This window comes from Miscanthus floridulus, chromosome 7, assembly GCF_019320115.1.
Source record: "Miscanthus floridulus cultivar M001 chromosome 7, ASM1932011v1, whole genome shotgun sequence".
NCBI classification, from domain to species: Eukaryota; Viridiplantae; Streptophyta; class Magnoliopsida; order Poales; family Poaceae; genus Miscanthus; species Miscanthus floridulus.
In genome coordinates, this window is record NC_089586.1 from 130429179 (window position 1) to 130446165 (window position 16987).

General features: G+C 42.4%; 1 protein-coding gene across 1 annotated transcript; it reads right to left on the reverse strand.

The window, feature by feature from the left end:
- Positions 1-265: 265 nt before the first annotated feature.
- LOC136464808 (uncharacterized) lies at positions 266-1416 on the reverse strand. Its single transcript, XM_066463759.1, has one exon. The coding sequence runs from the start codon at positions 937-939 to the stop codon at positions 607-609; it is 333 nt and encodes a 110-aa protein (XP_066319856.1). The 5' UTR covers positions 940-1416; the 3' UTR covers positions 266-606.
- Positions 1417-16987: the final 15571 nt, after the last annotated feature.

The following is a 16987-nucleotide window of genomic DNA, read 5'->3' on the forward strand; positions in this document are numbered from 1 at the left end:
CACAGAGCTGCATGCAGGGCCAGGGGACCCGGCAGGTCAGGTGATGAGTGACCAAGCAGAAGCAGACACGACACGACACGCGACGCGTGGTGTGGTATCATATCATTCATCACTGCACATTGTACAAGCAGGACAGGAGCAGGGTGTGTCACGGGCTGGTCCAAGCCACAATTATCAGTAGCAGTACGAGACGAGCAGAGCGCAACACCAACGCTTGCAAAATCTGCTCCTGATTTGAGGTCGTCAATCGTCGATTGGACGAGATATGAGAAGAGCAGCTCAGCAACGGGAAGTTTACAAATGCATGAGTTTGAAGAAGAAGAAGATGATGATGATGATGCTCATCCTTTTGTACATCCATTCCATTCATTCTCTTATGAAGAAGAACAAGAAGAAGATACAAGCAAACGAAGCACTGTGGCTCCAGCACGGAGCAGCAGGAAGCATGGAGGAGCGAGACGACGCCTAGGCCTAGGCCTAGCTAGAGCGGCCTCCAGGAGCAGAGCTGCGTAGCAAGGGACAGGGAGGGAGCTTGCACCGTCGCCGTTCGCCGGAACGAACACGGACGGCGGAGTTCACGGATCTACGCACCTCTGACCTCCCTGCCTACCGATTGGAGTCCGGGTTGGGGCCACTGGGGACCTCGTGCTTGCTGTCCTGGAGCCCCTGCCCCGCGTAGTTCCATCTCCCGCGCGGCCGGGGCCGGGGGCGCCACGACGACGACCTCGCCGCGGCCGGCCGCGGGAGGGCGCGGCGCCCGGCGGCGGGCCACGAAGACGAGAACGCGACGGGGAACTCCTCCGTCTCTTCGTCCCCGCGCCGAGCCGCCGGCGCGAACAGCAGGAGGACGGCGCAGAGGAAGCCGCACAGGAGGAGGACGAGGAGCAGCGGCGGTGGCGGCGCGGCGCGCGGTCCTGTGGCGCATTGAGCTCCCGCCATGAGCAGGAGCCGCGGCGTCTTCAGTGGCTGGAGCAAGAACCGCGGCCAACGCCCATGGGCCGAGCGACCGAGCACCGGGCAGCGCGAGCGAGACGGCGAGACTGTGGGAGAGAGGGAGAGAGAGCAGCCAAGCAAAGCAAGCAGGTAGAGTGTGTGTGGGTATGGCCGTGCCCGTGGCCGTGTGGGCGCGTGAGCTCGTTCACTTCACTCCACGGTGCTACGTCCCGGGTGGGGTGATATTTGTGACACAGGGGGAGAGAGAGAGAGAGGAGGAAGCTATCGTCGGGCTAGAGTAGAGGGGATGACCACACTCTCACTCTCCAGAGACCAGGCAGGCACGCCCCTGAGTTTTCTGAACCTCTCGGCGGGGCCTCTGCAGCTTGCTGCTGCAGGTGGAAAATGAGAGGCAACCATGTGCGGATGTGCATGCAGGAATGCAGGATGCTGGAGGGAAGATGCAGGGCGGCAGGAGCATTTTCTGAAGAAATACTCCTACTATATGGCCAGGTGATCCCATCCCAGGTGTGTGCATTTGACTGACACCATCATCACCATACACTGATGGCCTGTTGAGTGAGCACCCGTTGTCGCTAGAACACCACCCCACCCTGTTCATTGATGCTGAAATTTGATTTATGCTGATGCATATGCTAAAATGTTATGAGAGGAGCTGAAAAGTAATTCTCTGAGTAAGCTCAAGCGAACATGTACGGGCGCCGCATGCCTTTCGTCCATTCCTTCCTTCCTTGCAGGCGCATACGTACGTACTCATTCGTAACGGAATGTTGTTGCAGTAGACTCCAATGAAGGCAAACCACAGAGGACCACTGCACTGCACATAGTTTCCAACTGTGCAACTGTTATCTGTTTGAACTTTGAAGGCTCAAGACGGTGGTCCGTCAGGAGCACGAGCACTGCAGATTTGAAAAAAGTTTACCACGGGATGGAAGGAGAGCGCCCGAAAGGGGAGGGGGGCGAAAGCAGAGGATGGAAAAGACGTAAGATGGATGGCATCAAATGAAAGCTTTGGTTTTGCAAAGGCTGTAAAGTGCCAATGCCCATTGAGGCATTGACGGAATATATATCTACTCCCTATCTATCTATCGCTGTTACTCACTCCCTCAATGGTAAATCGGTTTCTGAAGTTACGAAACAATTTTAATTTGACCGAGTCTATAGAAAAGCAGAGTGTCAAAGTTTATGATCCAAATTTAGTGTCAATAGATTAGATATACAATCATAAACTATATTTTTTATAATGCAGTATTCATTTGGAATATAAATTAAGTTTGATTTCAAACAACTTTAAGATTTGATTTATTTATTCAATAATAGAGGTAGTACTCCCGAGCAAGTAGCACATACCCCCTCAGTCTTGTGCATGGCAAAGAAAAGGATTTGAAATATACTTTGACCATTAATTTTCTACAAATGTGAACCCTAATGATAACATCTTTCATGTCATCCGTTCTAGGTCAAATTGTATAATTTCTTTAGAAAGATCTGGATACCCGGTTTTGATTAATAATAAGAAAAAAGTAGCAAACAACTATTTCATACACGAGGGGCGCTACCCTCCACAGTGCGGAGGTTTGAGGTTTTACATCAACTTATTACACACTAGGAAGTCGCACAACCGTTATATGCTTTTCCACGTATCCTAATACGCAGCTTCTGTTACTTTTAACCGTCATGGAATTGGTAAGCGTATTGACATACGTATTGTGTATAGAGAGAAAGTCATTTTTGTACTAATTTTTTTTGCCAACAATTGATGATATTACATACAGTACAAGTTTAGAACATAAAACTTGCATCAACAGTTTTATATTCAAAGTGGTTCTGAGGCGGCATTGATTCTCAAGCAAATGACAATATATTCAAAAGGACAGTAAAAGATAAAACTCTAATTTTATATGCCTTTTCCATCAAACTACACCTATCATTTTTGGACTATCGCACGCTCGATTAAAGTTTGTTTGAATGTGGACATCATATGCAATGCAAGTATCGAACTATTCTGCCCCAGTGTCTAGGCTACAGTCTCCTACAACTAAAAAGAACAAAGTATGAACACCATTTTGGTGCGATAATTGCCTTGATTCGTCCGTCTACCACCCCATGCGATCGATCCCACCTCCCACGCTGTCCAACGGGCGAGCGATAAAAGGAAAGGCGCGATAGAAAGAAACTGTTATTCTTGCGATCCTCGCCTGCTTTGAAGGAAACAAATCGATCACCTGAGGCCACATGCATAAAAGGAAACAGTAATCATGCATGGAAGGAAACGATAATCATGCATGAAACAATAATCATACATGGAAGGAAACAATAATCATGCATGGAAGAAAACATCAGTGGTGCCAAATAAAAGATGTGCATGTTATATATGGTGAGACTGGTGAACCTTCTGCAATTTTCTAAACGAATATTCCCACCATTAGTATATAGGTCCATTCCCCTACGTTTCTTCGTGCTCCCATTAGCATATAATATGAAAGTATTATTGTGTTCATCACCACTTCCAGTTGATTACTCCCATTAGCATATACTTCCTCTACCCAAAAATATAAGTCGTTATGGGATGCGTGCATGTCAAACTTTCTCAACTTTGACTAGGTTTATAAAAAATATGTGCAACATTTATATCTCCAAATAAGTTTATTATGAAAATATATTCAATGTTCTATGTAATGATACTAATTATGTATTATAAATATTAATATTCTTTTATATATAATTGGTCGAAGTTAAAAAAAATTAACTTCTCGGAAAGCGAGAATAAATTCTATTTTGGGACAGAGGGAGTATATGAAAGCAGTGTTGAAAATATTTTAACAATCAAGTTTGTCTCTGTCTGATTGGTAAGCTTAGACATCATAATGACATAAAAAATTTCGACTCTCATGGACACCCTCATAGATCAGTCTTGTGCATGGCAAAGAAAAGGATTTGAAATATACTTTGACCATTAATTTTCTACAAATGTGAACCCTAATGATAACATCTTTCATGTCATCCGTTCTAGGTCAAATTGTATAATTTCTTTAGAAAGGTCTGGATACCCGGTTTTGATTAATAATAAGAAAAAAGTAGCAAACAACTATTTCATACACGAGGGGCGCTACCCTCCACAGTGCGGAGGTTTGAGGTTTTACATCAACTTATTACACACTAGGAAGTCGCACAACCGTTATATGCTTTTCCACGTATCCTAATACGCAGCTTCTGTTACTTTTAACCGTCATGGAATTGGTAAGCGTATTGACATACGTATTGTGTATAGAGAGAAAGTCATTTTTGTACTTTTTTTTCCAACAATTGATGATATTACATATAGTACAAGTTTAGAACATAAAACTTGCACCAACAGTTTATATTCAAAGTGGTTCTGAGACGGCATTGATTCTCAAGCAAATGACAATATATTCAAAAGGACAGTAAAAGATAAAACTCTAATTTTATATGCCTTTTCCATCAAACTACACCTATCATTTTTGGACTATCGCACGCTCGATTAAAGTTTGTTTGACTGTGGACATCATATGCAATGCAAGTATCGAACTATTCTGCCCCAGGGCCCAGGCTACAGTACTTGTTATATTATATATATATGAGAGCATGCATTGAGATTATATATAATAAATAAACTGAACTTTCGAAAAAAAGATTATATTCTCCCCTAGAAAACCCGTAGGGCTTCCCTAGATAACGCTACTCCACGTCACTTTCATTAATTTCGGCCGTTGGATCTTCCATCGTGTGGCTGTGATCGCTAGGAGCCGATTCTCGTATGTAGCAGCTTCTCCTGTTTCTCCTCTGCTTCTCCCGCTTCTCTTCAGAATCCGGAGAACCAAATATATAACGCTGCTCCCGCTTCTCGTTCCAGATTCTTTCCCCTCCTCTCTCCCTCTTCCTCCCGACGCGGACAGGGGCGACGGCGCCGGGCGTGTGAGCGGGATACGGCGGCGGCGGGTGCCCTCCTCCTCCTCCTTCCTTCACCTGCCTCTGATCTCCATTTCTCCCTCACCTTCCTCTCTCTCTCTCCCTTCCCCTCCCGATGCGGCGGCGGGCACGACGCGAGGGCGTGCCCCCTGCGGGCGGCGCTCCTGCTCGGGTGGGGCCCGACAGCCCCCTACCTCTCCCCCATCCTCCGCACGCGTGCTTCGCTCCTCCATGAAACCCTAGCTTCGTTTTTTTGGCGGGATTGATTTCATCTTCCTTTATTCTCTTCCCTAGGGTTCCCACGTTGTTCCTGTTCTCCGTTTATCTACGTGATTGATTCCAGCTTCACATATAAGTGTGCGTCATCTCGAACCCCAGCACCCTTTATGTTTTGTTATATTTTGTAATTGATCTTAATCTCATGTCTCATGTTAAATTGTTCAACAACAAAATAAAATTAATTGCTAAACTATTCCCAGATGATTGTCTTGTACCTCAATCAATCGGCTACTAGTATTGCATCTCATATATAGAGTACTTCAAGATATGATTGTGCTCTGTAATGACACAGAAAATGTTCTATTCATGTTTCAGGTCATAGATAGATTGTCATGTGTCTTAATCAATCAGCTACCTGTATTGCATCTTATAAGTTATATCTAGAGTAGCTGAGGATATACAGTCTTGCTGTTGCCATCTAAATCATAATATTTTCTATTTTCCATTGGAAATACATGTTCCCATCTTTGTTTCACCTTTTTGAAGCTGATCGTAGAGCTTAATATTTTCTATTTTCCATTGGAAATACATGTGCTCATCTTTGTTTCACCTTTTTCGCCCTGATCTTTGTTTATCAAAATGGAATATGGGGTCATGATCTAATGGATCAGGAATATTAAAACACATGCCGCTACAAAGACAAATCAAACTTTTGATCCATTCATTTCTCCTTTCTCACAGTGCTATTCTGTACTGGTCATTTGTTACTCATTGCATCAAATATTTTAGATATTTCACATTCTTAGTGGCCTCAAAATGGTCCCATCTGCTCACTGCTTACCTTGCATTATACTCCTTCCTTTCTTTTATAATACTTAATTTGATCTTTCGCATAACAAAAGATTGAGAGAAACTTATATGGATACCTTATGACATCAATGATTTGCAGTGGCAGTAGACTCATATGTAAGTTTTTTCCTTCAATTTTCATAGGATTGATTGATATGGACATACGGCGATGTCGTATTACTATATGTCTTCCTTGCTGCCAATAATTATTTTCGTTCTAAACTTCTAATACTATAAGTCACCTTAATTAGTTGATTATTCATGAGTTTGAGACATCCATGTCACCTTAGTCGGTTATTCCTATTGTTACCCTTATCATTCACTAAGATGAATCCTTTATTAGGATGCAGTATAATGAACAAACAGTAAATACATTTTTTATGGGATTACCTGGTTTCCATGGCTCCATGTCAGATTTTGTGTCACCAGATGCATTTATATGTATGCTCTCTGTCACTGCATGTCCCTTTTAATTAGGTTGTTGGTCACAGGTAATTTTGAGTGCTGGACTTCCCTTTCTTGATTTATGCACCATAAGTGTTCCATGAAGTGCCATGATTTTGTAGCATCCACGACCCTGCTATTTATTTGTTACTGATAAAAATTTCTATAGATTTTTTTAGACTGGCATCCACAACTCTGCTATATATTTGCTACTGATAAATGTTTTCTCCTCAGCTATTTTTTTTTCAAATCTTCATGGTAGAAATACTTGTAATTATATATCTTCACATCCTGTACTTGCATGGGTCTGTCAATAAAACTGATGTCAGACTGTCAGCATAGGTACATTTCCTTTTAGAGTTTCGATTAGAGAACTATGAGTTTGCATCGTTGATTTTTTAATCTGTTTTTCAGCCCTACGTACCTTGTTTTGGATTTCAGGAACCTGCTCATGCGGCAAGACATTGATGGGCTACTTGTGTCGCTCCCGCCTATATTGGCTTATGGTCTAATGTTTTCTTTTTTTTAAAATTCTTCCTCCTAACACATGCCACTGTTTGTTACCTGAAACACATGCCTATTATATGCCTGTGATGAACATTTCGGTTCCATTACTCAGGGATATGATCTGATGTTCGTTCACCTGTGAGGTACTGGGCATGGCCTGTCACCTATATTATGGAGTTTTTTAAGAGTGACCCATTTGTCAGCATGCCCTGAAGCTCCAGGTTCATGAACAAATGATGATTGACACATTACTGAGGCCTTTAAGAACCTCTGCCGACTTTCTATATGGTCCAAGCCTATTTGCTAATAATCTCCTGTCCTACCTATTTGCCGGTTCGTGCATTCCACATTCGTTATGGTCTCATGTTTTGACCATTTGCCATTTGCTATTTTTCCCTACTTTAGGCTGCTATGAAAATTTGGCATTTGTCACTCGACGTTATGATCTGATGGCCAGACACTTCCGGTTAATCTCAGACTACATTGGTGCTTACAAAAGTCCCTTTTTTCATTTGAACTGCTATACAACAATAAGGGAAGGGAGTGATTTCAATGGAAGCAGCCGTTTCTTGTTCTGGAGATTTTGTTCTTAGTGTTAACACTTAGTTCAGATGTGTTATTAACATAAGACTATATTGTCATATTCCCCTTATATCCTATGCAGGCTTAAGATCTTGGATTAGTTGATTGGTGCTTAAATTAAACAGCTTTTGTTAACTTTTTTCTCACATCCCTTCTAAAAATCCTTATGTGCCGTGGTGTTTTACTAAAAACTATTATTAAGCCTCTTATGCATCTGCCGTGATGGCAACATCTTTTCTCTTATTCGTTACTAAAAATATTATTTGGACACAGTTTCTGATTCTTTCCTTCTGCCAACAATTAATAATGCTTTTTAAAAGTCAGAAAATAGCACATGTAAACTTGTAATTCCTATTGACACTACAGGTAAGAGTAGTCATTTTCGAACCTAATGACTTGGCATTTTAAATGCATGTTCTGGTTTACATTTCATATTGATTATAGCTTGCTATATCGAGACTCTGGCCCACTTCAATTATGCCAGTATATTAGATTTTTGCTCCTCCCATATTGTTCTACCAAAATTCTCGCATAGTACAAAGGCTAAATTCAGAACTTCCTCTGTTTTCATTCCCTATGTAGTTTCCTATCTCTTTTCGCATATACATGTGCCTGCTAATTGTAGTTATTTTTCAACAGATTACAGAGGTTGAAACCATCAATGATAAAGAAGAATATCTGTCCAAAATGAAATGAACAACAGCGTAACCTTTGCAGCTCCTGTAAAAATAGTATGCATTCTGTTCCATATCATCTCTCCCTTTGTTTCCTAAATCTATTGCCTTTTTTTATTCCACTCACTTCCATAGTAATGCCGCTGCTGCTTTAGCACATAGCACATTAGCTCCATTAACATTGACATGTAAATATTTCTGTTTATTATTCATGACAATTGTATTTCGCATTTTGCTCATCTATGGTTTGTCACCAATGCCTGGAGCAGAACAGACTTGCGTAGACTCTTTGTCAGCTACGGCGGCGGCACCTCAGCTCGGCGTCCGGATCTGGTAATATTTTGCTTGCGTTGTCATGAACAATGATTTCCTTTTCTCCAGACATGTGCCGACTGTTTGTGTTCTTAGCGACAAATATTGCTATGTCTGCACATTTAGTAACAAAATAATACATATTTGATCATTCTACATATATTCTACAAAACTTCATTTCAGTGGTTATAGCGTTGGGATATCATACCTTTTTTTTTAATTTAGCAACATCTAGCTATGAAAGGCAAAGGGTTTTGAATGTAATAGTTATTTTGAGAAAGCTGACTCAGTGATAGGTTTCTGATCCTTTAGTATTACTGAATAAATCTGGTTTGACATCTGCAACGGTTATCTCTACGAAGTTTTCAAATAACAAAACAGTATATATGAGACTGGTTGATAAACCATTTTCAATATGCACCAGACTGTTTTGATGCATCGGCAATTCACATCTTATTTAACCATCCGTGACTTGCGTGATGCTTAATTTGTAGTCATACTGCTTATATTTTTTTCTGAATATTTTTTGCTTTCTTCCTGCACAGGTTAGGTTGGTATTGTTTTCATTTTGTTGCATGATTGCGTTATTAATAGTATTCGTGTCTCCACTCCATGTTGGATTCCTTCATATGCATGTCGCCTGTTGCTGCCTTGTGGATCATTTAGGCTTCCTCTTGTTTATGTCGACCTTTTCTATTTTCCCATCTATTTATGCCTGCTGCTTGCTGAGATCAGTGCTGTCAATTTTTTACAATCCTAAGATGTCTTCACCTAGAAGGGCGGGCCTAGTGCAAGCGGTAGAGTCTTACCGCCTATGACCGGAAGGTCCTGGGTTTGAGTCGCGGTCTCCTCGCATTGCATAGGCGAGGGTAAGGCTTGCCACTAACACCCTTCCCCAGACCCCGCACAGAGCGGGAACTCTCTGCACTGGGTACGCCCTTTTTAAGATGTCTTCACCTAATGTCAGCTTCTTTGTTTTTGTCTCTTGCTTTTTGGGACTAGGTAGGTACTACTATAGCCATCCATGCTTTTTCGGACCAGATAGATCCTGTTATATTCATGTCGTTGATATTTATTTTATTCATATGCGTTCAGCTAATGTTACCTCTTTGCTCATATTTTGATCTTGGTACAGACGAATGGGAAACAACAGCCCACACGCACGCCCCACCAAATTTACACTGACGTTAAGCATAGTGTGGTAGTTCCCAAGATACAGTGTCTTCATACCCCTCATATGTTACATGAAATGCGGATGTAGCATAGCCCAACTCTAAAAATCGATTTTAGTTGTCACCAGATGTGGGTCAATCACTACATTGTTCTCATGTCATTGATGTTCATTTAGAGACCAAAGAAAATCATGACATACCATGTTCTAGGTTTATTTTTCCACTCTTGGTATCATTACCGTTCCTAGACTGGCACGTTTGATAGTGCCAAAAGGTGAATTTGAAGACTTTAGGCAAATGTCATGGGTTAGTGTGTTTATATTGGGAAATGCGTGCTATCCGTGTGGAGTATCGATTAGAATAAAACAGTCGTTGAAACTCATAACAATTTTTCACTGATACAAACTGTGATTCATTTGTTATGTGTCATTTATTTCCAGGTCTTGAAGATGAGCTGGTGGAATTCGTGGGCAACACATAGTGTTCCAAGTTGCTTCCACCGTGGGCAACTCGGTTCTAATATTACATGTTATTATCACCACCATGAAGCAATCTGGGATCGTTTACTCTCGCGTGCAACGGCGCGCGCCATCCACTAGTATATAATAATAAAGCACACCTGCCTCAAGAAGAGGACGGCAAAGAAGAAAGCTAACATGGGCCGCCGTGTAAGTCCAAGGCAGACAAGCCGCTTTTTCCTTGGCCATTGACAAGCACAGGCTGCCTTCTCATGTCCCCAACGTGGCCTGCAATCGTCCCTTCACTTCACTTGTATAGTCTTGTACCAGACCCTAGAGCTTGCCCGCCGAAACCCAGCCGCAGATAGATCGGCATGCATGGTCCAACATCCAACAAACACCCACGTACAAGTCACTTCTCACCTCACCCCACCATGTCGAGTCAGCTTATTACTCCTTACCATCGCTGCAACTTTCTGTCGTATGTATATAATAGTTTCTGGCCACGTACTTGGCTGGTTCGTATCGTTGCTGGTTCGTGAAGAAGCACTGTTGACTGGTTTGTGTGAGAGAAAAATACTGTTCCGGCTAAAAATTTACGATCGTTTACGACAAGCCACAGCCAAGCGAACAGGCTTTATACTCTGTAATTCATACTCGCTCTGTCACAACATAGATAACCTTTTATTAGCTATGTATCTCGAACGGAGGATGCTTCGGCCCTACAGGCTACAGTTACTCCTTCAATGTACACCGTAGAAGTAACTCTCGTCCCATAAAGAATGACGCTACGTGGCACAAAGTAAGGGTAAAACAGAATAATTTGGATACCCCTCAAAAGTTGATAAATAGTGCTGAACAGTGTACCAATTCGATATCAAACAATGTTATAATACCTTTTTCACAGGATACATTTTTTTACATATTATTGTAAGGTGATTTTTTGTGGGACAGAGATAGGGGCAGGCCGCAGGTGTTTGGTCACTGGTCAGGCCGTTATTTTCTTTAACCAAATTCTTGGGTTCTTTCGATTAGTTATGTCCACCTAGACGGAGGGAGTATGCTACTGCTGCAAAGGAAAGGTCTGTCCGACTTTGAAGCGCGCGGCCATGAATCCATGATTGATGAGTGCAGGAAGAGCATGCAGCAAAGTAGTCTGCCAGAACAAATCGTCCAGAACTGGCACTGTAGTAGTAGGAGAATGAGAAGAACAAATATATATATATATATACACACACACACTGTATGTTGGTGCAATTCTCCCCGTGCTGAACCTGAACCGCCAGCCGGGCTTTACGGGGGGCATCGTCAGGAGTCAAGGCACCTTGTTCTTGGAGCTCCAGTCCAGTCAGTCTCCAGTGCCTTTTTACTCTTTCTGGACACACTGGACACTGCAGCCTGCAGTGTTGGTGTTGTTGGTTCAGGGCTTTTGTGCGTGATTACGCCTGCACCCGCGGTCCTTGAGGCCCTTTTGGAACGCTACATGAATGAAAGCAAAAACACGCGTACAAGAAAAACCTAAGAATTCTACCGTTGCAAACCAAAGGGACTGAAATTGGAAATACAGGCAGCTTGGAAGAATGATCATCATTTGGATATGTCATAGAAATAGCGTAGGATTTTTACCTATAAGAAGAAGAGGCTTGAGTGGATGCTAATTTTCCTGTAAAGGCAAGAACAACAGCAGTTTCTATAGGATTCCCACTCCCATGTTTTTCCCTTCGTTTTTTCGTATGAACCAAAGGATACCTCAAGTCTGAATTCTGAAAACTCTGGATAGTACGTAATCCTGCAGAACTTGAGCTCCGTTACCGTCAGTCACAGTCACAGAGTTACCAGCTCGCCCTACTACTAGCAAGTACTAGTGGCAAGTAGGGTAGTAGTAAGGCAATAAGAGCGAATATTTAGTTTGTCCCAAGAGTTACGCACGCCCTACTACATAAACATTAGAGTTGATGTCGATATCGATGCAAATGCATGTCCGGGGCCGGCTGCTTTTTGAGGCTTTTCAGCAGCAGGCCAGCAGTCGTGCCATCTAATTATTATCTAGTGCATGCTACTAACCTGGTACTGTAGTCTGTAGTAGTAGTAATAATGGTATTGGCCCTGTTCGTTTGGCTGATAAGCCATAGCTGAAAGTATTACTGGTTGATTTGTTGTGAAAGAAAAACACTGTTCGTTGGTTGAAAAAGTATGGCTTATAAGCCAAGCGAACAGGACGATTATTTGTGGATGCATGGAACAAAGCCATGGAAGAGACTCATGATTCGGATACCCACGCACGGCATCAACGCGACGCGAAGAAAAGGTTATGGAAAGACGGGCGTATGTAGGCTTTTAATATATATATAAATATAAATAAATAAACTCGAGTATTTGCAGTAGGTCCTCTGTACACCGTCGAACTGGAAGCCTCGTGGTCCGGTTCCTTAAGACTGCTGACTGCTGCGTGTGTAATGGCACTTTCCATTGTTGGCATCGATGACCGATCAGAGTTTAGAGATCACAACACAAGACGGCGGCTGGTTCAGCGTTACCGTGAAAAAACCATCGCCTGACAGTGATAACAGAGTGCAGCACAGTAGCCTACAAACACCGAAAACATCTCCAAGAGATCAGATACTGTGAAAAATCCATCGTTGTTGCTCTTGCGCTTGCGGGGCCGGTCAAGCTCCTTCTACCCCCAGTCCGTGCAGGTGCAGGAGCGTACGCGGATGATGGATTTTGGACGGTCAAGGGAACAACTCAACTCACACTCACGTAGGAGTACTGCGACCGAAACAGCTTTTGCTTCCTTTGCAGGAGAACAAGGCAGGAAAAAGCTGCTCGTTGCCAGCTTGGAGCTCGACGTCGCTCAACTGTGAATCATCACCGTCGTTGCCATACGGCTGTCAGTGTCTTCATTCATTCATCGAACACAAGTTTATGCCTTTTCTTCCACTTCTTCTTAAAAAAAATAAAAATAAAATAAAAGCCCAAACAAAGCCCAATTCCGATCTGCGACGCTGTCAGGTCCGTCATCACACACTGGGCCTACTACTTTCCTGCGACAAGTGACGCGATTAGAGCTCAACTGCGCGATCGCGCTAATTCCTCGGCCGCCCGCCCAACTCGCGACACCGCATGGGCTGTAGTCGTAGCCCACCCCGAACGGCCAATCCATTTCACCGAGGAAGGAAACGAGCGTCGGAAATGTAGCCCAACTGCATGATCATGGGCCTCCACAAGTTCCAACTCCCCCAAGCGACCGACACCATTTCTATTGCGGCAAATCTGGGCTGGCTGCAAACCCAAGCCTGAAACAGAGCCAAATCCTAGCCGGGGTCCAGCAACGATTTTCTTTCGTCACAAGCGGTCAAGCCCTTGTACGAACGATAATGGTACAATTTGGACGTCCGGATGGACAGAGGCCTCACTCACTTCCACGTCAAAAAAAGTTTTATCCCTCACTTCCTCGCCCCTTCCACGCTCGTGCTCTGTCCCACCCCGACGCGTGGCCATGGCTGCCTCCCTGGCCGACAGCGACGCCTAGTGGATGGAACGCGCCGTTGCACGCGAGAGTAAAGGATCCCAGATTGCTTCATGGTGGTGATAATAACATGTAATATTAGAACCGAGTTGCCCACGGTGGAAGCAACTTGGAACACTATGTGTTGCCCACGTATTCCGCCAGCTCATCTTCGAGACCTGGAAACAAATGACACATAACAAATGAATCACAGTTTGCATCAGTGGAAAACTGTTAAAAGTTTCAACGACTGTTTTATTCTAATCGATACTCCACACGGATAGCACGCATTTTCCAATATAAACCCACTAACCCATGACATTTGCCTAAAGTCTTCAAATTCACCTTTTGGCACGGTCAAACGTGCCAAGTCTAGGAACGGTAATGATACCAAGAGTGGAAAAATAAACCTAGAACATGGTATGTCATGATTTTCTTTGGTCTTTAAATGAACATCAATGACATGGAGAACAATGTAGTGATTGACCCACATCTGGTGACAACTAAAATCGATTTTTAGAGTTGGGCTATGCTACATCCGCATTTCATGTAACATATGAGGGGCATGAAGACACTGTACCTTTGTAACTACCACACTATGCTTAACGTCAGTGTAAATTTGTTGGGGGCATGTGTGTGGGCTGTTGTTTCCCATTCGTCTGTACCAAGATCAAAATATAAGCAAAGAGGTAACATTAGCTGAACGCATATGAATAAGATAAATATCAACGACATGAATATAGCAGGATCTATCCGGTCCGAAAAAACATGGATGGCTATAGCAGTACCTACATAGTCCCAAAAAGCAAGAGACAAACAAAGAAGGTGACATTAGGTGAAGACATCTCAGGGGAGTAAAAATTTAACAGCACTGATCTCAGCAAGCAGCAGGCATAAATAGATGGGAAAATAGAAAAGATCCACATAAACGAAAGGAAGCCTAAATGATCCACAAGGCAGCAACAGGCGACATGCATATGAAGGAATCCAACATGGAGTGGAGACACGAATACTGTTAATAATGCAATCATGCAACAAAAATGAAAAAATACCAACAATATTCAGAAAAAAAATATAAACAGTATGAGTACAAATTAAGCATCACGCAAGTCACGGATGGTTAAATAAGATGTGAATTGCCGATGCATCAAAACAGTATGTTGCATATTAAAAATAGTTTATCAACCAGTCTCATATATATTGTTTTGCTATTTGAAAACTTCGTAGAGATAACCGTTGCAGATGTCAAGCCAGATTTATTCAATAATACTAAAGGATCAGAAACCTATCAGTGAGTCAGCTTTCTCAAAATAAAAAATTACATTCAAAACCCTTTGTTGCTAAATTTTAAAAAGGTATGATATCCCAACGCTATAACCACTGAAATGAAGTTTTGTAGAATACATGTAGAATGATCAAATATGTATTATTTTGTTACTAAATGTGCAGACATAGCAATATTTGTCGCTAAGAACACAAACAGTCAGCACGTATCTGGAGAAAAGGAAATCATTATTCATGACAACGCAAGCAAAATATTACCAGATCCGGACACCGAGCTGAGGTGCTGCCGCCGCAGCTGACAAAGAGTCCACGCAAGTCTGTTCTGCTCCAGGCATTGGTGACAAACCATAGATGACCAAAATGCGAAATACAATTGTCATGAATAATAAACAGAAATATTTACATGTCAATGTTAACGGAGCTAATGTGCTATGTGCTAAAGCAGCAGCCAGGCCCGACCCTGGAGCGGGGCGGGAGGGACAACCGTCCAGGTCCACTGAGCCAAGCCCAAACATTTAGTACTCAGCACAAGCCCAAACATACGGCAAACATACGGCAAACACCGGTGATCATGCATTCACCGCGTGAGTGGCGACGCTGCGGCTTCCTTTCCTCTTCTTCGAGTTCGAAGTTGGACTTCCGCGATTTCTGCGCTTCCTTTCTCAGCGAGCCAGAGTCGAGCGCCCCAGCGACGACAGGGGCCTGCCCAGCGAGTTGCCGCTCGCCGGCACCTCCGTGCAGCTGCGCACCGCAGTCCGAAGACGTGACGTGATCTCATGTCTCTTCCAATTCTATCACCATCAGGCAGGCTGCAGGCGGCAGCAAGCTAGCAATAATCAGGTACGTGATCGTGATCTCTTATCTGTCCGATTCCCTATTTTATAAAACTGCAATTAATAATTGTTTCTCTAAATAGCTCATCCGGCATTAATTTAAATGATCTAATTTATGAGCTAAGGGTTATGCAATCCACTTTGCTCGATAGACAAATGATAGCTTTGGAGATTTTTGAGTTTGTTACATAAGGTGATTGTTATCCTAGTACTTCCATTATTGCTTATCGCAAAAGCTCCTCAAATTTAAAATCGTTGAAGAGCTATTTGAGATCTACAATATCACAAGAGATGTTAAATGAATTGGCAATTTATGCATTGAGAAGTGATTGTTGGATGAGATTGATATTGACACCGTCATCGATGACTTCGCATCGAGGAATGTTAGAGATTTGAGGTAATTTAATATGTATATACAAATTATTTCATATGAATATTGTTTTTGCATTCAGTTAACCGCTTAGTAATAACATTTCATATATGTGTGTGTATATACTAGCAACGAGTAGTACTAGTAATATTATCATATTTATATAAAAGGCCTAAACTTTTAGTTTCGTTCTAGGTCCAAATAAACTCAGGACCGGCCCTGGCAGCAGCGGCATTACTATGGAAGTGAGTGGAATAAAAAAAGGCAATAGATTTAGGAAACAAAGGGAGAGATGATATGGAACAGAATGCATACTATTTTTACAGGAGCTGCAAAGGTTAAGTTGTTGTTCATTTCATTTTGGACAGATATTCTTCTTTATCTTTGATGGTTTCAACCTCTGTAATCTGTTGAAAAATAACTACAATTAGCATGCACATGTATATGCGAAAAGAGATAGGAAACTAAATAGGGAATGAAAACAGAGGAAGTTCTGAATTTAGCTTTTGTACTACGCGAGAATTTTGGTAGAACAATATGGGAGGAGCAAAAATCTAATATACTGGCATAATTGAAGTGGGACAGAGTCTCGATATAGCAAGCTATAATCAATATGAAATGTAAACCAGAACATGCATTTAAAATGCCAAGTCATTAGGTTCGAAAACGACTACTTTTACCTGTAGTGTCAATAGGAATTACAAGTTTACATGTGCTATTTTCTAACTTTTAAAAAACATTATTAATTGTGGCAGAAGGAAAGAATCAGAAACTGTGTCCAAATAATATTTTTAGTAACGAATAAGAGAAAAGATGTTGCCATCACGGCAGATGCATAAGAGGCTTAATAATAGTTTTTAGTAAAACACCACGGCACATAAGGATTTTTAG

Bases quoted from the DNA above. Each gene is read 5' to 3' on its own strand.
- LOC136464808 (XM_066463759.1), bottom strand. From the start codon at position 939: ATGGCGGGAGCTCAATGCGCCACAGGACCGCGCGCCGCGCCGCCACCG.